This window comes from Monodelphis domestica, chromosome 4 (assembly GCF_027887165.1).
Source record: "Monodelphis domestica isolate mMonDom1 chromosome 4, mMonDom1.pri, whole genome shotgun sequence".
NCBI lineage: Eukaryota > Metazoa > Chordata > Mammalia > Didelphimorphia > Didelphidae > Monodelphis > Monodelphis domestica.
In genome coordinates, this window is record NC_077230.1 from 132,461,007 (window position 1) to 132,488,415 (window position 27,409).

General features: G+C 39.9%; 1 protein-coding gene across 1 annotated transcript in view; it reads right to left on the reverse strand.

The window, feature by feature from the left end:
• MAP3K19 (mitogen-activated protein kinase kinase kinase 19) overlaps nt 1–27,409 on the reverse strand; it is a 75,004-nt gene that overhangs the window by 8,881 nt on the left and 38,714 nt on the right. Inside the window, exons 9-13 of the mRNA XM_056793765.1 lie at nt 24,921–25,186; nt 17,687–17,730; nt 10,649–13,123; nt 5,761–5,907; nt 2,059–2,756 (exon numbers count right to left, since the gene is read on the reverse strand). Of these exons, the coding sequence (XP_056649743.1) occupies nt 2,059–2,756; nt 5,761–5,907; nt 10,649–13,123; nt 17,687–17,730; nt 24,921–25,186 (3,630 nt within the window). The remainder of the gene's footprint in view (nt 1–2,058; nt 2,757–5,760; nt 5,908–10,648; nt 13,124–17,686; nt 17,731–24,920; nt 25,187–27,409) is intronic.

Genomic DNA, 27,409 nt, shown 5'->3' on the forward strand with positions numbered 1-27,409 from the left:
TACAAGCAGAGATTTAAAATAAGGAAGACATTAGGAATATGCAGTCAGAACTTGAAATATTACTTCATTATCACCATCATGGTTATTTGAGTTACAATTGAGAATGTAAAATGGATGGGAATATTGGTATTTGTTAAAAATTTGCACTGTGATTGATGTATTGATGTTCTTTCAAAGCCTGTAATGGTGCAAAATTATGTTCATATACAAGGCGAATTTTGATCTATTTAGATCAGGAATTGGAAATCATTGGGAATATAAGTTCTGATATTTCACATTGGCTCAGTTTCAAAGATACCACATAGACTGTGAGCCAAGAGCCAAGAGAATCTTGTATTAATTTTGGGATCAGGTTCCCAGGATCAATTGTCTGAGATCATTTGACATGTGATAACATGATCCTCCAGAAATGTTTAGAGAGGATGTTTTTCTTTGAAGGGATCTCTCCCAACACACAAACAAAAAGAAAAGGGAGAGGAATCTTATAGAGATCAGTATTTATATTTTTAGAGGAAACTTTTTAAAGTCACTCTTGATTGATCAACTTTGATTTTTTTCTTTTACACTATTAAGGCCAGAATTTTTAAGTACAAGGAAAGTACTGTTAATGCTCTGATCCAGAATTATGAAGGTGCAAAGATTTCTAGAATTACAGTCACCCAACAGTCGGTGAACATGAGAACATGACAGCAATTGTTAATTTTCGGATGACCATACTGGAGAGTGATGTCTGACAGCATGTAAGGGGAATCATAATGAATCTTTCATTATGGACCAGACAGCCTCAGCCACGGTTACATTTTCCATGTGAAATGGATGTTTGAGGTTGGAAAATGCAGAGACATGGCGTACTGACACCCTCAGTCGCTGGATGTCCTGGCATCGAGCTACCAACCAGTTTCCTATGTGGCAGGCATCTGGCAGTGAGCACGGAAAGATCCCCAAGATGCAGTATCAGGATGAGAGAAAGGAAGGACTTATCCTTCATCTCCAGGGATAGTATTTTGCTAACTGTTGAAAAGGCTGACAACTTCTGATAGTCCAGACTGTGAATGGTGGCATGTTTGGTTATTGCACCTGTCATGTGAATCATAGAGTTCTACCTCATTAGACCAGGATCAGTAGCGTGGAAATTATTTTCTTAACATTTTTATATCTACTAAGACTGTTGCATTGATCTTGAAATGCAGACAGGCAGATAGAAAGATCAGTTTGGGAATTTTTAAGATTGATCACTGAATCAGTTTATGCTGATGTTCATTCTTGATTGGGATATCTAAGTTATACAATCAGGATAGGTTTTTCATCTCTGTATCAGAATATGATTATGCACCAGAGTGTTTGTATTTGTTAATGCTGTAATGTTGCTACATTTTGATATTACACTATTCATTTGTGTGTAAAACAAAAAGGGGGAGATGTAGCAGCCCAGGGGCAAGGGGAACAGTCAGTCTTGGGCATGCTCAGTAGTGCTCATGGCTGGGAAGGCCTCTGACCCTTGACCCCAGCTTCTCCCAGGTTAGGCGGGAAAACAGGTTTCTTTGTTCTCCCCTGGTTAAGAGAAACCACACCTATGCCTTGTCATTGACCAATGAGGGTCATCCCTATGTACTACGTAGCAAATGGTATTTATGGCCCAGCAAGCTCCGCCTCGCTCTCTCTCCCCCTCTCTCCTCTTTCAGGCTAGGCGATGGCTGTCCTTGCAGGAGCTTGGCCTCTGGCCAAGCTCCATCTTTAATCTCTCTCTCTCCCCCTTTCCTTTATATACCATGCTTTTGCCTCAATAAACGACTCCTCTTTGCATACCATGTGAGAGCTGTCCGTACCTTCTTTGTCTCTTCCCCTTTCCTTCTCTCTCTCCCCCTCCCCTCTCAGGGGTCGTAAGGGGCTGGTCCCCGACAGAATTGTGCGTGGGCTAAGGGAAAGGGTGGGGGAATGGGAGGGAGGGAAAGAATATGATTCTTGTAACCAAGGAATAATGTTCTAAATTGACTAAATAAAAAAAATTAATTCCATATTTCTTGAGCTTTATCCCCTGCCATTCCCCAAGTTTCTTACCTGGTTAAACAGACGCGTACAAAGTCTGCTGCATTTTCTGAAAAGTGGTCTGGTAAAGAAGGCATTAGCCCTCTATGAGTGCCAATGTAAAACATTGCTGCCATCCTATCCATAGAAGCTAAAGGTGGTTTTCCTGTGGCCATCTCGAATACAGTGCAGCCAATGCTCCAGATGTCTGACTTCCTTCCATAGCCGGATTCATTGATGACTTCAGGTGCCATCCAATATGGCGTCCCATGCATAGATTTAAGCATTTCACTGTGAGTGCCAGTTAAGCTTGCATAGGCCAAACGCCTGGCGCATCCAAAGTCAATCAGCTTTATTATTCCGGTCGGCATGAGCATGACATTATTCCCTTTGATATCTCTGTGTACCACACAGTTCTCGTGCAAATAGGCTACACCTTGGAGAATTTGCTTGGTGTATTTGGAGAGCACCATCTCAGGCAGGGGCCCAAAACGGTTTATAATACTAGAAATGGAGCCACCGGGAACAAATTCCATGAAAATACTTACAAGGTTCTTTTCCAAGCATGTTCCCAAGTAAGCCACAATATTGACGTGCTTCAGGACCTTGAGCAGGTCCACTTCTTCTTGCAGTTTCTGGTACTCTCTCTCATTAGCCACCTGATCAGAGGTATCCAGAGCTACTTGTTTGACAGCTATGAGTTGGCCCTGGCTTGTGAGACCACAGTACACCTAGAGGCAAGCCAAATAGCCATCGTTAAGCGGGAATCACACAGTATTTAGGCATTTGGAGAGCCACATCCTCAAGCATTTACTGAGCGCTAGGCACCGCACTCATCTCTGAGCTCTGTCTTCCTTCCTCCCTCAATCCTTAGTTGGATTCAAAATCTGAGAAAAATACAACTTAAATTATTCCAGGGATTGGGAACTGGCCCTCGGGAGGGAAGGGAAAACAGCTGAAGAAATGTTGCCCCTTTTTATTTATTTATTTTTATTTTAAGTCCTTCCCTTCCGTCTTGGAATCAATACTGTGTATTGGCTCCAAGGCAGAAGAGTGGTAAGGGCTAGGCAAGGGGGTTAAGTGACTTGCCCAGGGTCACACAGATGGGAAGTGTCTGAGCCTAGATTTGAACCTAGCCTGGCTCTCAATCCACTGAGCTACCCAGCTGCCCCCCGTTGCCCCTTTTTAAGTGGTTCTTGGGAACACCATCGATAAAGCTATCACCCAAATGCCCCTATAAGATTCAAAGAATCCCAGAGGTCAGATGACTGCTAAGAGACTCACCAAAATGTGCAACAGCTGTGCAAGGAGCCTCTCATCTATTTTTGCTAAGTCAATCAGAGATATTTACACAGCTGATGGCAGAGACCCTCCAGACTCCATGGAACTCTGAATGTATACAGAATAGAGACTTTTAAATCCTATAAACTCGTTATCGGTAGATGGTGTCTCTTATAGACCTGTTATTCAGCTTTTGAGAGTTAATTCCTCATCTCTCTAAACTATTTAATAAGAACTAGGAAAGGACAATTAAGAACCAGCAGTATTGAATAATGGAAACATTCCCCATTCTAATTCCCCTTTTTGCTCTCCAAAGAAGTAGGTATTACTCCAAGCAGGCCATGTCACAGTGCTCCTTTGACTGCTCCTTTTCTGGATCTATCCATTGCTGGCACAAGTACTCATAAGGGAAAAACAGAAAATCCTGACACTGAGGTCCAGAATGAAGCTGCGCCAGTCTTGGGACAAAGAATATTAAGGCCCTTTGATGTGAGCAAGCATTGACTAAGTACCCGCTAGGGCCTTGTACCCTACGAGGGTTCAAAAACAAGACGACATCCCTCCCCCTGAGCTTACATTACGCTGGACCTCCGATAGTTTCTGAATTGGCAATTAATTTACGGAATTATTCATTGTGTCTAAGGGAATGGGACCCCAAGGAAGCATAGTCAGTTTTTTGGACACTTTCCAGGAAAGACCCCAATAGCAGGAAGCAAGGATTCATGTTTCAAGGCCCCTTTAGTTAGTCAAGGCAAGTTCTGAGACAAACAGTCCTTGGGGGAAAGGGGGCGCAGGGGCAGGGGCGTGGGGATGGGGGCAGGGTGATGGAGGGGGGCAGGCAGGGTAGCAAAGAGGATGGAGAGGACGTCGGGGATTGGGGGGGCAACTACTAGCTCTCTGTGCCGCAGAATGGATGTTCAATCATTAACATGTCTACCAGCAGTACTTTCAGATTGAGTTCATTTGCTGGTGTTCTGCCCATCTTACTAAGCGTGTCTGGAGCTTCTCTGAGGCACCTGGACCACGGGCAGTGGGCAGGACCAAGGGGCCTTACAGTAAAGCCTGGCTGGCTTCCCCCTAGCACATAGCCTCAGGAGATGACCTTAATGCATTTATGGGACAGTTTCCAGTGGCCCCCACATTCCCCTACTTTATGAGACAGTCTGAAAGTAACAGTTATGCTTCCTCGATTTATGGGACAGTCTGTGGATGACTTCTATTGTTGTGTCATGTCTGACTGTCTTCATGGCCCCATTTGGGGTTTTATTGGCAGAGATACTGGTTTGCCATTTCCTTCTCCAGCTCATTTTACAGATGAGGAAACTGAGGCAGGCAGGGTGAAGTAACTTGTCCAGAGCCACACAGTTAGTATGTGTCTGAGGCCAGATTTGAGCTCAGGAAGAGGAGTCTTCCTGATTCCAGGGCCAGCCCCACACCACCTTGCTGCCCCAGGTTCCCTTTGCAATCTTACTTCCTATCAAGGTTACTTTATATAAGCCACTTATAAACTTGCTATACTAATGAGGAGAGAGTAGTCAGGGGGATCAGAACAAGAGGCAATTAAAAAAAAAAAAAGCCCTTACCTTCTGTCTAAGAGTATTGGTTCTAATACAGAAGAACAGCAGGGCCTAGACAATGGAGGTTAAGTGGAAACTGAGGGGTTATCCCTCAGTCAGGGGATGGCTGAGCAAAATATGATATATGACGGTTATGGCATACTAGAGGGCTCTAAGGAATGAGGAACAGGATGATGCCAGAAAGAGCCGGAAAGACCTCCATGCACTGATGCAGAGCCAAATAAGCAGAACCAGGAGAACATTGTATACAGAAGCAGCTATATTGTGGGATGATCCACTGTGATGACCCAGGACACTTCTTTTTTTTTTCCAATTTAAACATTATTTTATTTGGTTATTTTCAAACAATATTCCTTGGAAACAAAGATCCTTTTCTTATCCTCCCCACCTCCCACTGCCCCTCCCCTAGCCAATGCACGATTCCACTGGGTATCACATGTGTCCAGGACACTTCTGAAGGACTTATGACAAAGCATGCTGTCCACCTCCAGAGAAAGGACTGTTGGGAATGCAAAACAAAGCATACAATTTTTTCAGTTGTTAATTTGGGTTTATGGTTGGGGGTTTGGGTTTTATTGGATTACTCATTACAAAAATGAACAATATAGAGATATGTTTTACATGATAATACATGTATAACCCAGATTAAATTGCCTGCCAGCACTGGGAAGGGAAATGGAAGGGAGGAAAAGAGGGAGAGAAGTTCAATCATATATATATATATATATATATATATATATAACTTAGGAAAACTTGTGTGGAAATTTGTTAAAACATAATTGGTAATAAATAAATAAATAAATATTTATTTTTAAAAATCACTTTTTGAAACTGTCTCTTTGGGGGCTCCAAGGGTCTGATATTAACTGTAACTTACCGTGCCATATGCACCCTTCCCAAGGATTTCCCCTTTGGTCCATAGAATAGGCTCTTCATGCTTTAAACTGTTTTCAGAAAATGGCTTTTCATTCAAGTTGAAAAAAGGCTTTTCCTTGTCAGATAGCCAGAAATTGTTACTGTACTTCTGGTAAAAGAATAAGAAAACCATGACATGTAGCAGTCCACACCTATCTATGGTCAAGGGAAATAGTTAAAATGTAAAGATTGTCTTAGGAGAGTGCATGCTATATACACCTATACCTTGTCGTAATTTTACAATTGAACCAATGGCAATCCACTGTGTAGTCATCAATATGTATTGTGTACATTTGCATCTCAATGACAATAAATAGGAGTGTCCACAGAAAGCCAGCTCTCTTTACCTTATCACCCCTCACCTGTCTCTGTCTTTCCTGGAGCTTGGCCAGAGGCCAACTTCCTCTCTCTCTCTCTCTCTCTCTGAAAGACCTTTTTCCCTTAATCTCCTATCCTCAAATGGTCTGTGCTTAGAGTACCAGCTCTAAGGGACTGGTGATTTCTTTCTTGATCTCCTCTCCTCAAGCCGGACTGATCCGTACTTGTAGCCTAGGCTGTAAGGGATTTTCTTTCAGCTAATCTCCATGTTCATTGCTTACTCCCGTATGTTGATTCGAAGCTACTTAACTGTTTCATGTCCTAGTGAAAGCTAAGTAGCTGAGCTTATTCTGTGGAGCTTGATTGTTAAATATTATGCGTGTTTCTGCCTTCCTCTTATCCATCTCCTTGGCTCCAACCCTTCCCCCAAGGTCAACCTTCTATCTTTCCTTTCGTGGGAGGGGTGTGGGCTAGCCCCCCCCCCACATGACAATACACAATTATGGGATAAAGAAATGGGAGATGCCTCCCTAATATTTGCCAAAGGAGCATGCTTACTGGGACTGGCTTCTTCAAAATCCCTGGTGCTGGTGCAGCAAAGTGGCACAGAGGAGCAGGCTTGGAGAAGGGACAACCCAGGTTTAAATCTGGCCTCAGACACTTTCTAGCTGGGTGACCCTGGACAAGTCACTTAACCCCCATTGCCTAGCCCTTGCCCTCCTGTCTTGGAGCGGTGAGGGTTTAAGACAGGAAGTGATGGTTTAAGGGGAAAAAAATCCCTGGGAGGATTTTGTTCTGATTCTAGCTATACAGATTTCCCAACAAGTGAACTCAAATGATTTTTTGAGGATCTGCTTCTGATGTATTCACTTTGTTTATTCTGTGGCACACGTTGATTAAGGAGTCCATCGTCTGTTTGTTTGTGTTCTGTGTATGAAAAGCAAAGCAGTATGGCAGAACACTGGCCAGAAGAGTTGGGGTGAAGTCCTGCATTATACATTGGGCAAAATTCGCTTCATTTCTAGGATGCTCAGCATCCTTATGGAAACCGGGGAATGACAAAACTCTGCCACCTCCCTCACTCTGCTGAATTAACATTTGCAAAGGCACGTTGTCGGCTATGCAAGAAAGACTTTTAAAAATTATTGCCAGGGCACTGGATCAGAGGATTCTGAGTTTGTATCCAGCCTTCTTTCTACCGTACCATATTCCAGACTTAAAAACAAAACACGTACAAAATCAGGATAATAGATTTTGAGACAGAAAGGACCTTGGTGATCATATATTCCAACTGTGTCAATTTTACAGTTGAGGAATCTGAGGCCAGAGGGGTTAAGGAATTTGCTCAATTTTCTACAGGTAGGGGGACAGCTAAGTGGCTTAGTGGATTGAGAGCCATATGAGGTCCTGGGTTCAAATCTGACCTTGAACTCTTCCTAAGTATATGACCCTGGACCTCCATTCCCTAAACCCTTATTCCTCTTCTACCTTGGAACCAATATTTAGTATTAATTACAAAATGGAAAATAAGGGTTAAAATTATTGTGTGGATGGGATTTGAACAGACAAATCTGTAACCACTACAGGCAAAAGGGTTCATGAAGGTGTGTGCCAGGAGCCTCTACAACCCATGGAGGACATGCATGTCTAGATGTGGGATTTGGGGCAAGCCATCTCCCACAGTTTCATCTATCAAATAAGTAATGTGAGCTTTTTAAGTAGTAGTTCTTAACCATCTTTTTATTAGGGACTCCTTTGGCAGTCTGGGGAAGCCTTTGGAACTTTTTCGGGGTAAAATACATAAGATTACAAAGGAAACCTACGATTTAAAATATAGTTATCAGAATATTTTTAAAATTATGTTCATGGACCTCGGGATTGGATTGTCTAAAATATGATCTCCAAAGTTGCTTTCAGCCTAAAACACCACAATCCATTGTATAGTGATAAACAGCTTCCCTCATCTGTTCCAAGGAATTTGGTACAAGATTTAGTATCAGAGGAGCAAACCTTGATAGTGTGGATATTCCACGTTCTTTGTAGACTTTCTAGGTGCCACATGCGTACACATGCTCCAAATGTACTGACATACATGCAGACTTTGATTCTTGGGTCATTTTGGTCCAGATCAGTGATTTCATCAGTGTGGGAAACTCCTGGTGGGTAAACTCCCCCCACTGATGCAGGCCAACGATTCATCTGTAATTTGGAGTCTTAGAGAATGACCACAGGCATCAGATGCCAAAGCCACAACCTACTTTCCCTTCCTTCTACTAGATATAATGAGCTGGATCAGAAAAGGTGCTGGATTGGTTGTCAGGAGATTTGGGTTTAAATCCCATTTCTGTCACTTACAAGCTGTAGGGGAAAAAAAATTTTGTGACCTTTCTTCTCAGAGTCAATGCTAAATATTGGTTCTAAGGCAGAAGAGCCATAAGGGTAGGCAATGGGGATTAAGTGACTTGCCCAGGGTCACCCAGCTAGGAAATGTCTGAGGCCACATTTGAACCCAGGACCTCTTGTCTGGAGGCCTGACTCTCAATCCCCTGAGCCTCTTATGTGCAGAAAAGTGAGCAAGTTCCTTAACCACTCTGGCTTCAGCTTCCTCAACTGCAAAATTGGTAAGGTTGGAATACATGATCTCTAAAGTTCTTTTTTCCTCAAAATCCATTACCTTAAAATTTGTATATGTTTTGTTTTTAAGTCTGGAACATGGTGCAGTAGAAAGAAGACTAGATACAGACTCAGAAAACTTGAATTCAAGTCCAGCTTTGCTACTTCCACACCAAGCTGTCCATACTCACCAACCTTCATCACTGCTCAGCTACTGTCAGGAAAGGGTCTGAGGAAGTCATTCTAAAGCTACGGGTCCGGGGCAATCACCCTGTCTCTCTTGGTGCTAGGAACTCCTCTGAAGTGACCTTCGAGGAATAATGGAAGTTTCTTTCCATTCTAAGCCTCAGAGTCTGGACAATTGGCTTTGGGTCTATGCTCTGCAATTTATTTGCTGTATATGTTCCACACCTCACTCACTTAACTTCTCTGGGCTTCCGTGTCCTCATCTGAAAAATCGAGGGGGTTCTACTAAATGACCTCTTAAGTCATTTAACTCTCTGAAATGCCCTTCTCCATTTCCCCACCTTTCAAATGCCATTCATCTTTATCTTGGATTCATTTTTTAAAATATTTTAAAAGTTTAAAATATTTTTCCATGGTCATGGATTTATATTTTTAAAGCCATATAGAAGCATTAAGAAAATCTATTTCTCTCATCTAAAATTCTTTCCACATTTTTCTTTTCAAGGGAGGTGGGAAGAACAAAGACGTCCCCTGAAATGGATCAAAACTGGTAATTCAGCTTCTATATGACCTAGTTAAGAGGAGCACCCACACCAGGAGGACCTGTTTATGGGTAGTGTCTTCCCTTTTGAAATTCAAGAGTATGATGTTGATCACAAGAAACTCCTAAGGGTGAGTTGTACAGAAAGAAAATCAGGAAATGAGTCAGGGCAACCTATGCAACCCTGGGCGAGTCATTCAATTTCTTTCTGACTCAATTTCCTCTCCTATAAAATAGGATAATAGCACCTAACTCCCAGGATTGTTGTTAAGATAAAATGAGATATTTAAAAGGGTTCTGTAAACCTTAAAGTACTATATGCAAGCTAGCCTGGTGATTATTCAATATATACAATAGTTTGACTATCCTGGAATGTTAACCCAAAACTTCATCCTAAAATATTAGCATCTTTTCCTTGTTCAAGATTTCTGTGAGTATTACTTCAAATCTTGGGGCAGTCATGTTGGAAAACAAGGGGAACTATTGATTCCAGGTTGGACATCTCTCTTTCCAAGCTAGAAATTGCTTGGATATAGATTTATGTTCAATTTAATATTGTTTCTAGAAGACTTCAGCCTAAGGCATAGGGTCCCTTATTAATATTAATAGTTTTTCTTCAACACTATTTACATCCTCTGAACTCCTAAAGCAGTTTCTCAGTAATCATTCATTTGCTAACTAATCACATGCCACCTTGTGGCTTCTCTTGTACTGATATAACTTGTATAACATACATAATAACATTATATATTATGAAATAATATCATAAAACATATATTTTATCTAATGTATAAATATAGAATAAAATATATAAAATTGAATTATATATAATGTAATAATATAATAAAATAATTAGTAAGAATAATGAATCCCAAATAGCACTGAATATTTGCAACTTTGAATAGTGCAAATTTGAATGCCATTTCAAGTGAGTCTCACTGATCAGGAGCTGCTTGTAGTTTTTTTACTCATACTGTTATTCAAAATTTCACTTAAAAATTTTTTTAACTGTTTGAGGGCAGGAATTATATTTGTTTATAATCCCAAACAAAACCAATGTATCTAACAAAAAATAGATACTCGGTAAATATTTGTTGATTGACCAAAAATATCAACACACTAACTGTTCATTAAAATTATAGTCTACTTATAATAGTGACAGCTGGAATTTCATTTCCATGCAATGATATACCTGTATTTTGAGTCTTGTTGTCTCTTTGTCAAGGTCTTGGCAGGTATTTCCTCTTCCACTGATGATTGGGTTTTGTGTTTCAGCATTTGTGTCATTTGTCACCATTTGCCAGGAATTTGTGTCTTTCTCATCGAGAGCCAATAGTTCTGCTGCTAGACAACCTAGTAATTCATCTGTTAATTTTTCATTGTTTTCGGAGTCCAAAGTGTCCATAGAAATTGAGCTTGAAACGCTTTCAGTTTTTCCAGTGCTCTGATCTGTAACTGACTTGTGTGCTAAACTGCTGTGTTCCATTGAATGTGTCCAGTTTGGGCTTTGTGGTACCTGAGAAGATGCACTTTGGGCCCTCTCTGGGAAAGAGAAAGCAGTCAGCGATGGAAGTTTATTGGAAACCCTCTCAGATCTTGGAGTCTCAGAAAAAGTCTGGTTGACTTTCGGCTCCATAGAGAGTCTTTCTTGTAATAAAGACTTCATGGCATTCTCTTGACTTGGCTGTAACCATATATCCACTGAAGTCACAGATTTAGTCTGATGTCTCTCTTCAAGCTCATGCAGGTCTCTGAGGCTTGTGGCAAGTATTTGACTCTGAGAATGGTCTTCATCCTTAGAGGACTGTTCCACTAAAACTTTCCCCCCACTGGACAAATCTGAGTTAGGACCGGGTTCATTCTGATTTAGAGATTCAGCAAGATCCTCTGGAGAGTGAACCGAATTAAGGTGCTGAGCTTCATCTTTACAAGAGAGAGAGGTGTCTCCTGAAGATTTCACATGCCAATCAGGTTCTGAAATCATACCATCATTTTCCATATTTTCTATGACAACCTCTGTTGACTTGTGATTTTTTTCTTTTGAAATTAAATTTTTGTGCTTTTGTTTAATGCCAAGAGAACTTTTGGGAGGTTTTGGATGTCCCTTTTTCTGGGAAATCCTTACTTTGCCATTACCATTTCTTTCATTCTGTGCGGCAGGGCATTTGTTCGAAAGGCACCTTCTAGCTGGAGCAGAACTTGTTTCCCTATAGAATTTGCTTTCCTGACGCCCAGCTTCTCGGACGTGACAATATACAGGAGTCCCAAACATTTCATAAATTCCTGGTCCTTTGTCAGTTGAATTGATTTCCTTGAACATATCACTATATTTCAGGTCTGAAAAATTAAAGTTTGACTTTGCCAGAGGGACAGAAACAGGAACAGCAGCCTTTTTTGGTCGAGAATTTTTGCAGATGCAGGGAAATCCTTGCCTTTGGGGTCTCAAAGCGTGGAGGTCTAAAGGCTTCTCTTCTATTTGTGGCCCTCTTCTCTGAAGCTTGGCTGATTGCCTGGGCCTGGACTCAGCCTGCCCTAAAGTGGGGAACACTTGCCTTTTCATGCTTGCTTTTTGAAGAGTAGGTTTGATGGAACCCTCAATAGAAATTGTGAGGTTCTGAGACGTCCTGCTGTTCATTTTTGTCTTTGAATCTGATTTCTTCCTGTGGGTCTTCATTCTACATTTGTCATTTTCTTGGTGAGCAAGTTTATGGAAGGTGGTGCTGTTGCTATGAAGAGGACTCTTCCTCTTTGAGATGCCCTGTTTGGCTGTGCTTGGCTCCCTGGGGCAATCGTTTCCAGGAAAAGTAATGCAGACCAGAGGCACCATTTCACTCATTTCTGTTCCTGTTGTTTCTGATGCTGCTATTTTTGTGGACGTCTCTCTGCCTGTGTGGCTTTTGAATATGTTTGCTGTTGGGCCAGGAGTGATAACAATAGGCACGGTTGTAAAGACAGGATCTGGAATGCAATTTTGATCACTGGCTTCATTTGGACGTCCTGATGCACCGTTCAGACTGGGAAGCTCATTTCCAGAACCTTCACTCTGGCCTTGAGTCATTACTAAAGGGTGAACTTCTTGGAGCGTGGTTTGAGTGCCATGTGCCTTTCCTTGATCTTGTTCATGCTTCCCATGCCTCAAGCTAGGATGATTTCTTAATGTCATCCACTGAGTATTTTCCTCCTTGGTATCTCTAATTCCACCCTCCTGGGAATCCGTCTCTTTTGCTTCAGTGGTGTGATTTTCTTTACAAATGTCCTCATTCTCAATGGATGCCCATGACTGGCCTTTTTCAAAGACAGAGTCTTCCAGTTGTGCACCATCTTCAGCTTGGTCGCATTTTAGATCTTCTCTTTCCAGATGTTCTTTCGAGCCCTCTCCTGATGAGGACCAATGATCCTTCCGAAAGGAGCACATGTTCCTAGACCAAATGGAATTATAACCGTCAGATGTTCTGAGACTACAGTCCACAAAGACTCTAGTCTGGGTTTGTTGCAATTTAGTTGGTAAATGAAAGCCATCAGATCGACTAGTGGGCTCTATAAGATTAGCCACTGGATATATGGTTCTGGAAATATGTCTTTCTGTCTTTTTAAGAAGCTTGTTATTTTCTAGAAGAACAAGTTGAGTTGACTCAGTAGGCAAGAATGATAATGGTATTAAGGAAAACTGGAAGAGAAGAGTGAAAATGCTGATGAATATTAGAATATTAAATGTCAATAATTATATATTCCATGGGCCTAAATTAAAATCAACTAGAATGTTCTTTGGTCAGTACCATCTTCTGGTATGGTGGAAAGTTGGCCAAAATGCAAGAATATACCTTAGATCTCAGTTTTTCCTAACTGGAATCTCATTTCCAATAGTTTTTAAGTACTTTTGAAAAGGAAAAGGAAAATAAATTATTTTTAAAGAATGAAGCTTCTCTTACATATTTGAACAATAAATTTTTAAAATTAAGGACAAGAGGTTGATAACTTCCTCCTTTGGGAATTTTCATAGTAATTGATCCAAGTCTTAAAATTCATTTGATTCATTCAAAATTACTTTATTCTTATGTCACAACATTGATCATTATCTGATTCCCTACATGCCCAGAATACTGTTGATGAATGCTTATCCAGGTAAATCACAGCTAGATGAGAGTGTTTTAGAAATATTACATACCTGATGTCTGAAAATTAGCCACCACAAGTGACTTTATTTAAAAATAGACCCTTGTCCTTTATCCAATTTCAAGCTGAGCTGGCTTTTGTTCTTTGCCTCCAGAGGTCAGTATAACCTAATGTAAGAAATCTAACTGCATGGCCTATAACAAAGAGTAGAAAAGTCTTTAAAAAGACTTTTAAAAGTTTATTTTTTTTTTTCTGAGCAGTGTTTAGTTCCATGGTTTATGCTGTGCCAGCAGGTGCACAGGGGGAAAGGGAGCTAATTTGGGGCTTATGTTATTTAAATCTTCTTTTTAATAATCACTATGGATTCTTGCCTATGAGGAGAAAGGGAAGACTGTAGCCAGAAGACACGAATTAGAAAGAGAAAGAAGTCATATAATCTTTTGGAGGTATATTTTTTTACCTCTAAATTGGAATTTTCCTTCATCTCAAAGAGATGCCTGAAGAATAAATGAGGTTTCAAGCCATATTTGCCCGTTGCCTGAATTCTTCCCTGACAGCACCTATCAACTCTTGGGACAGAAAACCAGCCTCAAAACCAGGGAGATCGAGGTTCGAGTCAGCTCTGACAAATGCTGGCTGTATGACCCTGGCAAGTCACTTGAACTTCTCAGTGCTCCAAGCTGATGTTGTCTAATCAAAATAGAAAATCCCTGCCGGTGCATATTGACGCAAACAACCACAAATCAACACTATCTGCTTGTTGGATTTTATTTTTATTAATTTTTTTAGTTAAAGCTTTCTCAATTTTACTTTAATCTGATTCTTGCTGCAGTCTAGAATTTTTTGGGCTGCTTGTAGCCAGTGAGCAGCAGTTGACATCTCTGCTCTAGGATACTTTCTAAGACTAGAAAGGGCAGGGAAGGCACTGACCTACTTTGGCAGAGGGAGTTTCTTCATCTGAGAGTAATCTCATCCATCTTATCTTCTCAAGCAAATCTTCCTTCTATCATCCCTCCTCTTCAAGCCCTCCCCATCTACATTGCCTGCTACTGCCCTTGTTTCCCAGATGCTCAACTATAACAACAAAACCATCCATCCATTCGAGCTGCATCCCATATCTGTCTTTCCTTTCATGAATAAATTTGAGAGGACCATCTACAATGTTTCTTTCTTTCCTCTCACTTTCTTTTTAACTCTCTGTAGTCTGGCTTCTGACTTCATCATGCAACTGAAAAAATCTCTCTCTAAAGTTACTAACAGGGGGCGGCTAGATGGCTCAGTAGATTGAGAGCCAGGCCTGGAGAAGGGAGGTCCTAGGTTCAAGTCTGACCTCAGACATTTCCTAACTGTATGACCCTAGGAAAGTCATTCAGCCCCCACTGCCAAGCCTTTACTGCTCTTCTCCCTTGGAACCAATACACAACAGTGATTCTGAAACAGAAGGTAAGGGTTTAAAAATAAATAAAGTTACTAATGATCTCTTAATTGATAAATCTAAAGGATTTTTCTTAATCCTCATCTTTCTTGACCTCTTTGCAGCCTTCAAACCTGTCAATTGTCCTCTTTTTTCTGGGTTTCCAGACATCATTCTATCCCAGCTCTCTTCCTGAATAGCTGAATGCTCCCTAGTCTCTTTCTCTGGATCTTTAGCCAGCTCACCCCAAGGGTCTGCCAAGGCTCCCTTCTCTTCTTCCTCTTTACCATCTCACTTGAGGATCTCATCCACTCCCAGAGATTCAATGACCATCCCTCTGCAGATGATTCTCAGTCCAGCCCTAACCTCTCTTTTGAATTCTAGTCTCATCTCCAATTGCCCATAGACCTCTAAAACTCAACAGTCCAAAGCTGAACTCACTCACTTTGCCTTCAAACCCTCTCTTCTTCCAAAGTTCCATCTTGCCGTTGAAGGTAATACTATCTTCCCGGTTCCCCAGATCCACAACCTAGAAGTCATTCAAAAATCATTACTCTCTCCCCTTCCTATCTAATGAGTTGTCACTTTTGTCGCTCCTCTAGAGACAAGGTGTGTTTTTTTTTTCTTTTGCCAGTCCTATATTCTCAGGATTGGGGAGGAGAAATTTCCTGCTGTATACTATGTGACAACTGAGTGAACTTCCTCAGAAATAAATTTCACCCTCTCCTCATACACTGCCCCCACTCTGGGGCTGGTCTGAATCACCTCCTGCCTAGTGGCCAAGCCTCGAGTCTCTCTGACTTCTGTCCATCCTCCACGTAGCTGCCACTGTGACCTTCCTTATGCACAGCTCTGGCCACAGTAACACACACACACCTCCCTCCCTCATTCAATAAAATCTAGTGTCTCCCTCTTACTTCCAAGATCAAATATAAACCTATATGTTGCTCAAAGACCCCTTTAAACTCTTTTTCCAGTCTTCATACTGTATAAATGGAGATTTTGAACCTTTGGACTTCATCCACCAGAAGTCCTTTAATATTTCCCAAAATTCCTTTTAATCTCTCCACCATGTTGTGTGGTCATGTTTGTATAAGTTCTGAGGCGCCACCTCCCTCTTTCTCTTTTTCTCATGACTAGGCTGGGTTCAGGTAGTTTTTTTACTTTAGTTATTATTAATAAAACTTTATAAAATATAATAGTTATTGAATATTACATTTAAAACCCACATTTATGGCAACCACGAAGGAACTTCTGGATGAAGTCCAAAGGTTCAAAGTCTCCATTTTTACAGTACACCTTGTCTCCTTCCACATATTCTATGACCTTGAGACCCCAGAGTGCTTGAGGTTCCTTGCACAAGATACTCCATCTCCCAATTCTGCCATTTTCACTGGCTGTCCCCCATGCCTAGAATTCTCTTCTCCTCAGTTCCACTTCCTCATCTCTCTGGATTCTTACAAGTCCCAGGTAAAGTTTAACCACCACCAAGGAGTTTTCCCAGTTCTCCTTGATGTTAGTGCCTTCTTTCTGACTAGCTCCACTTTTTAATATACATACATATATATATATATATATATAAACTTGTGTGTAAGGATGTGTAAATTATACATCTTATTTGAACATAGCTGTCTGTGAGTTATCTCCCCATTAAACTGTGAGCTCTTTAAGAGCAGGGACTGACTTTTACCTTTCTGTGTCATATCCCTAGTACTTAGCACAGTACCTGGCACATTGTAGGCATTTAGTAAATTCTTGTTGGCTAACTCCAAGTTCCTTCTTGTATTAAAATCTACTGTCATGAAATACAGTCTAGTCTCTATCTCTATTCCTATTCTAAATGAGTTTTTTATATATTGACTACAGGGTCTTAACCGATGATACATTTGGAAGAGTTAAGTGGTCCTTTTAAAATGCTCTACATTTTACATCTAGTTTCTTATGCCTCTGCTAAAAATTTTATTTAAATTCTTTTTGTTAACATTTCAGCTGTTTCTGACTCTTCGTGATCTCATTTGGGGTTCTCTTGACAAAGATACTGGAGTAGTTTGCCATTTTCTTCTACCGCTCATTTTACAGATGAGGAAACTGGGGCAAATAGGGTTAAATGACTTGCCCTGGGTTGCACAGCTAGTAAGTGTCTGACGCTGAATTTGAACTCAGCTCTTCCTGACTCCAAGCTGATTCTCTCTCCCCTGTGCTAGTTAGCTGCCCCATTTAAATTCCAAACACTATTATAATAAAGCAAACTATTGCTGTAATTTATTACATTATATTTAAGGAACTTGAAGTTGAGAAAATGAAATTTAAAGGACAAACAGCAAATACCACCTAGTACCTTCTTAGAAGATGAATGGCTATTTCTCCAAGAAATAAAGTCAAATTTTCAGAGTTATTGAACAGGACATCTTAGATGGAAAAGGTTCCTTAACTTCTATTTTTGTTTTTATTTCAGTTATTTTATTTTAATTATTTTTTTAAACCCTTACCTTCTGTCTTAGAATCAATACTGTGTATTGGTTCCAAGGCAGAAGAGTAGTAAGGGTTAGGCAATGGGGGTTAAGTGACTTGCCTAGGATCACACAGCTAGGAAGACTCTGAGTTCAGATTTGAACCCAGGACCTCCCATCTCTGGGATTGGCTCTCAAAACACTGAGCCACCCAGCTGCCCACTATTTCAGTTATTTTAAAATAATATCTTACCTCAGTACTTCGACTACTAAGTTTGACAGCAGGTGTGGTAAAACCTTTTAAAAAAGAGAGAGAGATTAATAAGAGTATTCCTAATAATGAACTATGAAATAAAATTGGGTAGGGTGTTAGTAGGATAATAATGTTTCTGGTCAAGATTTGTAAGTTAAGTATATTTATACATGAAAGTACTACCTAGGATCATAGATTCAGAGCTGGAAGGATGAGAAAACTGTAGCCCGAAGAAATAAAGTGACTCATCCAGAATCAGAGAGGTTTTAAGTGGCAGTCCGAATTCCTAGCTCCAAATTTAGAACCCATTCCACGATGCCACCACGGGGCTCTAACTGTACCCCCAACTCAGCCCCTGTGTCTCCCCTTTCTGGGTGGGCCACGTGCCTTTGCTCTATACCCAATTCACACCTATGAGTTTGCTAGAGCCAGCTCGAACCAGCTTGCAAGAGTCCATTGTTACATTCTCAGTGTGAACACAAACACCTCAGAAACTGACAAATAGCATGAATTAAAGTTTGGTTTATTGTTTTATTGAATTCTAGACTTCAGGAAATAATGGAGAAAATGTTAATAATGAAAATTAAATTTAAAGGTGTATTATACATTTATTCATCCCCTACCCCCACCATGTTAGACATTTACCACCATACCACTGCCAGGGAGTAGTTTTATTATTTTAATATCAGATTTGAGGCGGTCTCATTATAAACTGGAGGTCAATTGCTGTAGAGGGTCATTGGCCCTACAAGTAAGGCAGACTTGAAAAGGAGCAGTGGTGGAAAGACTGCTGGATTTGGGATCAAAAGATCTAGTCTGGACTCTTGTCAATAATGTCGTGAAACCCATGATCCGCCAGCTGGGATTACCCTTCCAACTCTATTCCATTGGTCCCTGTGATGGACCTATCTTGTTCCCAGACTCTAAACTTTATTTTCCCTTGAAACTAAAGATCTCTTTCAGGCTTTTCACCAATTCAAGCGTCTCCTGATGCAGGGCCATCATTACTGCACACATCTCTGTGGGCTCCCCAGCACCCATTACATACCCAAGAATTTCCATCTCTTTGACATATTGGCACTTTTCCAACTTGGCAAATGGCGAGTACTAATATAGCTACTGGAGGACAGCCCAGACAAGTTAGATGTGTTTGGCATGGTCACAGGAGTGAATGAGGAAATCATTAAGCTAGTCCACCACCTCCTGCCCTAACACGAGTCCTGAAATAGCAGATGCATGAACTTCTGAAAAAACTTCAGAGCCATGGCACAGACCAATATTAATTCAGGCAAAGCAGTTCTGAAACTCTATCCAAAATCAGATAGGGTGATCAAATCCAGGTTTTCCAGCATTGTGTTCAGAACTCTAATTTTCTCCTCATTTATCTTTCTGTAATCTTTATAAAATTGTGAATGAGGGATATTTAAATCACTTATACTTATTGTCTCTCAATTTAGGTATTTTTGTCTTTTTTTGCTAGCTTTTTAAAAATTACTTAGGTACTAGATGATTTAGGGAGCATATATTTAATAATAATATTGTTTCTAACAGTCAGGTGGCCATGAGGAAAGAGTACTCTGTGTACATTTATCTGTATATATATATACATATATATATTTAGATGTAGTCACTGTTTCAGATATTTTTGCTTAATGATTTTAACTTATAACAAAAGAAGGTTCAATCTGGGAGGGAGGAGAGAAGGATTTTGTGCTCCCCCCAAATAATGGCAATGTTAAGACAAAAGGCATCAATAAAGCATATTTTAAAATATATATTGATATTATTTCATTATCTGTGGTTGCTTTAAATATAATGTAGCTTCCCTGTTTGTCTCTCTTGGCAGTATCTATTTTTACTAGCACCTTATCTAAAATCATGATCACAATTCCTGCTTTTTTGGATTTGCCTGAAGCATAATAAATTTTATTCCAACCACTCATTTTAACTCTGGATGTCTTTATGTTTTATTTATGTGCCTTGAATGCAGAAAAGTATTGAGTTCTATAACCTATTTTGCCATTTTCTTCTGGTCTGAGGATATTTAGTACATCAACATTCAATATTGTAATTATTAAGTTTGTAGTATCCTCCATTAAATTAAATTAATTTACTTTTAAATTCAGCATCAGATACCTGCAATTTGTTTGCTTGCAACAATAGGTTGCCACTCTCCTCCCCCAAATACCCCAGACTCTATTGTTCAAACTTAAACACCATTTTCTAGATTCTTCTTTTATTCTTTGTCTTCATCTGTTTCTTTCTGTGTCTGTCTCGCTGTTTATGTCTCTCTCTGTCTTTTTAGCTTTATCACTGTCTCTGCCTCTATCTCTCTGTATCTTTTTGGTTTTTGTGTCTCTCTCCCCCTCTCTGTCTCCCAACCCAGATTGGAATGTGGTTCAGGCTTTCCTTATTCCTCCTCACTACTCAACTTCTTCATTTCAAGATCATCTCTAGCATCCCATTCCAAGAAATATTCATTCAGCAAATCCTGTTTTTAGAAGATTTGGGGATATGATTTATCCAAACATACTCTTTGTTTTCTCAGTGATGCTCATACAAAGTAAGATGTCTAAAACTGAGTAACCTTATCACCACTTTGACAAATGGTTTTGTGAGATTCAGACTGTTTTTCCTTGATTTGTGAAGGTTCTGGCACTCCTAATTGCTTCAGGACTTGTGTGTGTGTGTGTGTGTGTGTGTGTGTGTGTGTGTGCATAATGCTGCATGAAGCTATGGAATTTGGTGACTACATTTCTAAAGGCACTGAATATAGGACTTATCTCTATGACAATACTGTTGATTCTGTAAACTTCTAGTTTCCTCTGACATTTTTGCACCACCCTCCAAAGTGAACTTCTAGAAACTATACCCAGGAAGGCTTAAATCGTTAAACTCCAACCTCTACCATGGTACCATGCTCCTTCATTTTCAGCCCTGCCACCCATGTGCTAGCCCTATGCTCCCTCCCCTTCCCAACCTATTTTTTACTTCTTTCTCATACAACTGCCTTCAAATCAATATTACCATTGTCTCTAGAAAGGGTGTTTCGATTGACTTCCTTTTCCATTTATGTCATCTTTGTGACTTCCCAGCCTTACACACCTTGACCTGGCCACTGCTCTCCTCTCTATGCTGTCTCCCTCCATAAGGAAGAGGAACTTCTAGAAAGCAGGAATTATCTTTCTCTTGTGTTTGACGTATATTAAGTGCTTAACAAATACTTTTTCATTCTTCATTTCTTTGTGCTCAGATTTCTACCGTTTCTTCCTTTAAGTCTTTTACTGAGCTTCTAAACCACAAATGTGCTTCAAGAGTGAACCTCCAAACTCCAACGACTACCCCCAAATCGACTTTTAATCACTAATGGATCTCTCTGCAGAAATGCTAAAGAGCTGAACCCAGTTTCAGATGCAACCAAGAGCAGGATTCAGTGTGAGCACATTGGGTAGATGGATAGCTGCCTCCAGTTAGGCTAATTCATCACATGTAAGTATGGCCAACTACTTTAAAGCATCCTCTGGGGCAGGGGCCATGGCAAGACAGATTTGGGGTCTGGAGGAAAACTGACATACTTCATCTATCATAGTCCTTTTCTCCCGACTGAAGCTGCTAAATCTAAAAGTTGGGGATATCAGACCCAAGAGGGAGTGTTAAAGGTCTCTGGAGTCCTTGAAAGAACTCCTTTACATTATTCAACAGGTGATTGACTATTTTCTGTGAGGTAAAGGATGGCCCAGCTGATAGCCTGTCCCAGGCAAAGGCTGGCATGGACAGGGATTGGGGTATTCTCCTTGTACAAATTTGCATTGTCATTATGGTCTATATTCTAGGTCATGCCCTTCTCCCGTGGGAGCTAGAAACAAGAACAGAAGGTCTTAGAAATGAATTATTCTGCTGGGCTATCCTGGACAAATCTTACTGTTTTCATTGTAGATCATTCTTTGCTGGTATAGGCTTTGTGAGAGTGGGCACCAGTACCCAGATTGTAGCTCTACAAATCCAATTTCCCCCCCTTCCCCACCCCATATACAATCCCTACTCTCATTCCCTTTACTCTTATACCAAGTTCCAAACTTACAATGAACCTCCCAAGTGCCATACTTAGAATAACACCAAGTGATTCTTTCACTCTCTAATCTTATACAAACATATTTTCAGAACATAAAGTCTCATTCTTCAATTTTTCTCAAAGATACTGGTTACACGTTCACATTACAATGGCTGGCCCTCCCTTCACATTATGGTCAATCCCAGACTATCTTCTCAAACTAGCTATCAATCTATATAGTTCTGACACAAAAGAATATTGAATTTAGAGTCAAAGGACTTGGATTCAAATTCTGGCTCTGCCTATGTGGCTTTTTGCAAGGCACTTAGTCTATCTTGGCCTCAGTTTCTCCATCTACAAAATTAAATGATTGGATTTGATGACCTCCAAATCTGCGACTGATCATGATTAGGCACCTACTTCCTCTTGTATCCTCTCCCATAATAGGGAAAGATAAGGAGGAAATCCTTCCCTTTTTTTCTTCTACATTCCATAGCATCCCAAGGTCCTGAAACATTAGGCAAAACACTCTAGGGGGTCCTCTGGGCACTTGATGAAAGGATTTGTGAGATTCATAGTGTTTCTAGTCTTTACGTCCAACCTGGAGCAGAGTCAATATATGCTAATGATAGGATACATCTCTGGCATGAGAAGGGTATTTTCTGTGTGGCAGATTCAAAGAATGAGAGAGGGAGGGTAAATTGGAAAGTCAGGCTGGTTTCAACCAGTAAATCTCAAGTGTCCATTCAAGGCATGAGACAAAGTGGGGGGAAAAAACAACATTTTCAGTGTAGTAATTTAGAACCAGGAGAATTCATATGAAATCAAGAAACTAATATAAATGTAATATATGTAATGAATGTAAAGATGTTGACTATATGATTCAACTGATTCTCTGAATTTCTTTAAAAATCTTTTGGTCTTTTAATTTGTATTTCCATTTCCTTGCTTCCACAAAAATGCTAGCCAGGTCAGGAAATGGGTCTGCTGAGCTTTCATCTGACTTAGCAGAGATAGCCCAGATTCCTAGGCTGGTAATTCTAAAATTGGTTCTTTTTATTGCAGAATTGATTTGTTTGAAAAGAGGGAGAACAAAGGAGTCAGAAGAGACCTTTTTTGTCAAAGAGCATTGAAGCCCTAGGGAGGCTGATTATCTGGCTGACTTTTCTTGTGTGTCTGAATTTGTGCTATCCTTTCTTGATTGTTTCTAAAGAGTCTCATGTGCTGAGCTCTTAAGCTGTGTGAAGTCTTTTTAAAAATTTTATTGATAATTTCTTATTTTTATATTACCCTAATTTCCCAATATGTTTTTCTATAATGCCTCTCTACTTCCTAACACTGTGGGTCCTAACTTGCCTGCCTATAAAATGTAGATTTCACTATATTAGCAAAACATAAATACTATGGGTTTCAAAGACTGCCTAAAGCTGTGGTGGATGGAATATTATGCCTGCAATCTGCGTTAGTACTCTATTTCTCAGAATTTTCTAATAAAGGTCCTAGGAAATACTTTGGGCATCAAAAAACACTTGACTCTTTTATGACATCTAGATAATATCGCCATGGTTTTGTATTCTTAATGTGCTACATTACTTTACATAGTCAGTACATTATAAGACTATATGCTAATTTAGGGAATCTACTTTAAGATTTTTCAGCAGACTATTCATAGTTTCATGGGTTGCTATGAAACCCGGAATAAGCTACTTAAAAGTCTTTAAGATCAAAAAAGAAGTGGGTTGATTGCATGGCAACAGTGGAAGATAATTGAGGGATAATCCATATCTTCCATCAGTATTCTCATCTTGTCAGAATAGAAAGAAGGTCCCCAGTGGTCTTAGCTGGCTTCCTTGTTTTCTCTCAATCATTCAACTATACCTTATAAGGATGAAATTATTGGAGAGCACTGGCAAAAGTCATACAAGAAGGACAAGGATGGGTGACCATGATTTGCATCATTGGAGAGAATACTCACATGGATTAACTCAGAGATCTATTTTAATATTATTTACAGTATAAGAAAGGTAAACATTTAAGGAAGATAAAATTGTTATGTACAGTTTATAACTTTATGTATCTATGTAAAGCTTTCATTATCCATTCCCATTTCCACTTCATGGAGTTTGTGTAGATAATCTCTGCCTGCTTCTAGCCATGCATGATTTATCATTGGGTTGGGTCCCTTCATTCATTTCTGGGCCAGAAAAGCTGATGACATAGGATACCATGCCTCATAGAGGAACTTTCTTCCAGGTTGGGGGTGCTTTCAAGAAGATAAGATATGCCTTCAGTTGTGGAGTAGAGAAAGTCCTTTCTCTACCCCACCAAATGGCAAGACAAGGTATCCCTCCCTGTCTTTGGAACAATGGCTTATACCAGAGACCCTTGTCTGTCTTGCCTCTCCTTTTGTGTTTCCTTCCCTCCAGCAGAACCTGGCTGAAACAACAGTAGCAGGATTGAATTTGGAAGGGGAAGAACATTGGCATCAGAGAAAAAGACACCACCCCCAAGAAAAATCGTGTTTGTTAACTGATCAGCTGAATGTTCAGCAGAGAAAAAATGTGACTAATTATCAACCTTGCAAAAAAAAAATCTGTTTTGATTCCAACAAGGATTAAATATTAGTCTTCTAATTGATTTTATTTGTAATGATAACTTATTATTAGTCTGTTCTAATTATTGTATGATTCTTTATTGTTGAAATAAACCACCTATTCCATAGCTGATTCATATTTGCCTATCAAGTACTTTTTAACTTTTCCCTTTGCTAGGAAAAACCCTTAGACCATTTCTCAAACTATCAATTCTTTATGTAACAGTTTTCCTCTGAGTAGATGTGATGGGGAAAATGAGTGTGAAAACTGGGGGGGGGTGCATCTTTCCCTCTTAAGAAATCAGACTATTTTCAAAGTGATGAACCTAGGGCAAACCAAGATGGCAGATAAGGAATAGGCAACAGCACAGATTGACAGGCCCTATGGCTTTAGCTAGGCAGTGCCTAATTAGTCCTTATGTAAGATCTATTTGAAATGTTTTTAAAGGTTGCTCAGAAGAATCTGTTGTATGATATTTACAAAAATATCTAAGATATTTAGACTCAAATAACCTACATATTCACCAAAAGTAAACTCATTTGTTATGTTATTAAGAAAACATTTGGAACAGGTACATCACCAGACTTACCATCAGATTTAGTGTGTTGAAGCTGTGCCTTCATAATCTGGAAGCTATTCTTACCCATTACAGACTTGGAAACATTAGGTTCTGAGCAATGTCTTGGCACCAGAAAGCCAAAGTCAGCCCCGTGCAGCTGCTCTAAGTTTTCTTCTTTCTTGAGAAGGAAAGGTAACATAGTCTGTTGCCTCATTTTGAATTCCACCATTTCAGTTTCATTTGGAAGAGAAATAGAGCACTCACTTGCCCACTTTCTGTGCATTGGTATTGTCTGACTAAGGAGGAAAACAAAACTTCATTCAGAACTTGTCTCCCCATATTCTAGGTCTCCAAAGTAATGGTGTTTTAGCTCAAAAATTTATCACATCGGAGGTAGCAAGGTATCTCTGTGGATAGAGAGTCAGGCTTAGAGAGGGGAGGTCCTGGGTTCAAATTTGACCTCAGATACTTCCTAGTTATATGACCCAGGACAAGTCACTTAACACCCATTGCCTTGCCCTTACTACTCTTCTGCATTGGAACTAATACATGGTATTGATTCTAAGTTGAAAGGTAAGGGTTAAAAAAAAGTCTATCACAAAGAGGTCAGATAAGTGTTAAGTTGGGAACCATGTGCAGGTGGTGTGCTGCCAGCTAGAAGTGACCAATGATACAGTGTGTTCCAGTGCTCCTCTTGGCTAGAGAAAGTCATAGAAAGCAAAATCTTTCAATTCAATTAAACCAATATTAGTCCAGTGCCTAACACATGCAAGGTGAGGTGCTAGGCACTTGAAATGTAAAAGGGATGAAAAGGAAGGGAATAAGCATTTATTTAATACCTACTATGTGTCAGACACTGTGCTGAGCACTTTTTACAAGCATTATCTCATTTGAACCTTTCAGCAATCTTGTGAGCTACAAGCTATTTTTGTCCTCATTTTACAGTTGAGGAAACTGAGTCAAACAGAGGTTAAAGTGACTTGCCCAAGGTTACACAACTTGTTAGTGTCTAAAGACAGATTTGACTAATTCTAGATGTGAGTGCTATCTACTGTGCCACCAGCTGCTTTTGAAGTTGAGAATGGAACTGTCCACAGTGCTTAAAGTCTAGTAGGGAATGAATGTCAGGCAAATAACTATAATACAAGATTCAGGGAGGAATATATCACTCTTACCCGAGGAATCATGGAAAGCTTCAAGAAAGAGATGGCATTTGATTGGGTTGCTCCACAGGAACCATTTCCTCATTACTCTCTGAAAGCACTCCCCACCTCCAGGGAATGCGGAGGGGAGGGCTGCCAGCCAAAATATCCCCCTTTCTAATTTTATCCCTCCTTTCCTGTCCTCCAATGCTCTTTCTTGATGCAGGAGCCATGGGGCTGGCTACTGCTCTCATCTATCCACCATGCCCACCTTGCTTGCATTTGTATATAGTGTGAGCAGTAAGAAGCCCCCTTTCCCTTATTCCCTGCCCCCATACTCAATATAGTGGCTTTGGAAACCTCACTTATTAATAAAGACAGAATTCAACAAAAAAATTAAGTGTTTTTTTAACAGAATTAAAATATTCATTTGTTTGTCTTTAACTTCCCCAACAGGGACCACCATGATCCTATAAAATGTAAAATGTATGATGGAATGTAAAGGGATCATGATGAAGTGATGTTGGAAAGGTAGATTGGTGTAAAATGTGGTGAGTCTTGAATTTCAAGTTAAAGAATGGAGGTACAATCAATAGGTTTTAACCAATGATTGGATGAAAGGATAGTAAAGGACAGAGAAAAGAAAGAATTAAGAATAATTCTCATATTTTTGACCCTTGGTGACTACAATGGTGGTACCACCAACAGAAATGAGTAGAAAAAAGAAGAGTGAAGAAACCTGAAAACAGTAGCTTGAATAAGTAGGAGGGGAACAAGGACAAAGTAGTGACAAGGTTGGGGTTGCTTAACAGTATTAAGTGATCCAAAAAGATCAGGGCATGAGAGAAATGAGAAAATTTTTATTTGATAACCAAGGTCATGGATGACCCTGGAATGAGCATTTTTAGATGAACAATATTATCAGATTACAGGGGATTAATGAGAGATTAGATAGTAAGAAAAGAGAGGTAGGAAGTATAGATGATGACCTTTAGAAGTTTAGACATAAAGAGGAGAGGGGAAGAAGGACATAGCTTGAGGAGAGCAGAACCAGTGGAATAGTGTGGAGGTATTTGTGACATGTGTATTTTTAGGAGAGAACAGATCAGAGCATGTTTGCAGTTAGTGTGGAGCTAGTAGACAGGTAGAGATGAGAGTATGGGAATGAATATGGATGGGGTAGGGTCCTGAAGAATATAAGAAGAGATAAAATCAAGAGCATAAATGGATTGGATAGATGTTTTAAAAAGAGACATCTTTAAAAGATGTTTTAAAAAAAGAATCAATCTTTGAAATGAAAGAAAAAGAATGAAGGATGGGAGGAAATAAACTTGTTTTCATAATTTCAAAAGGCAAGGAGGAGGGGAGAAAAGGGGG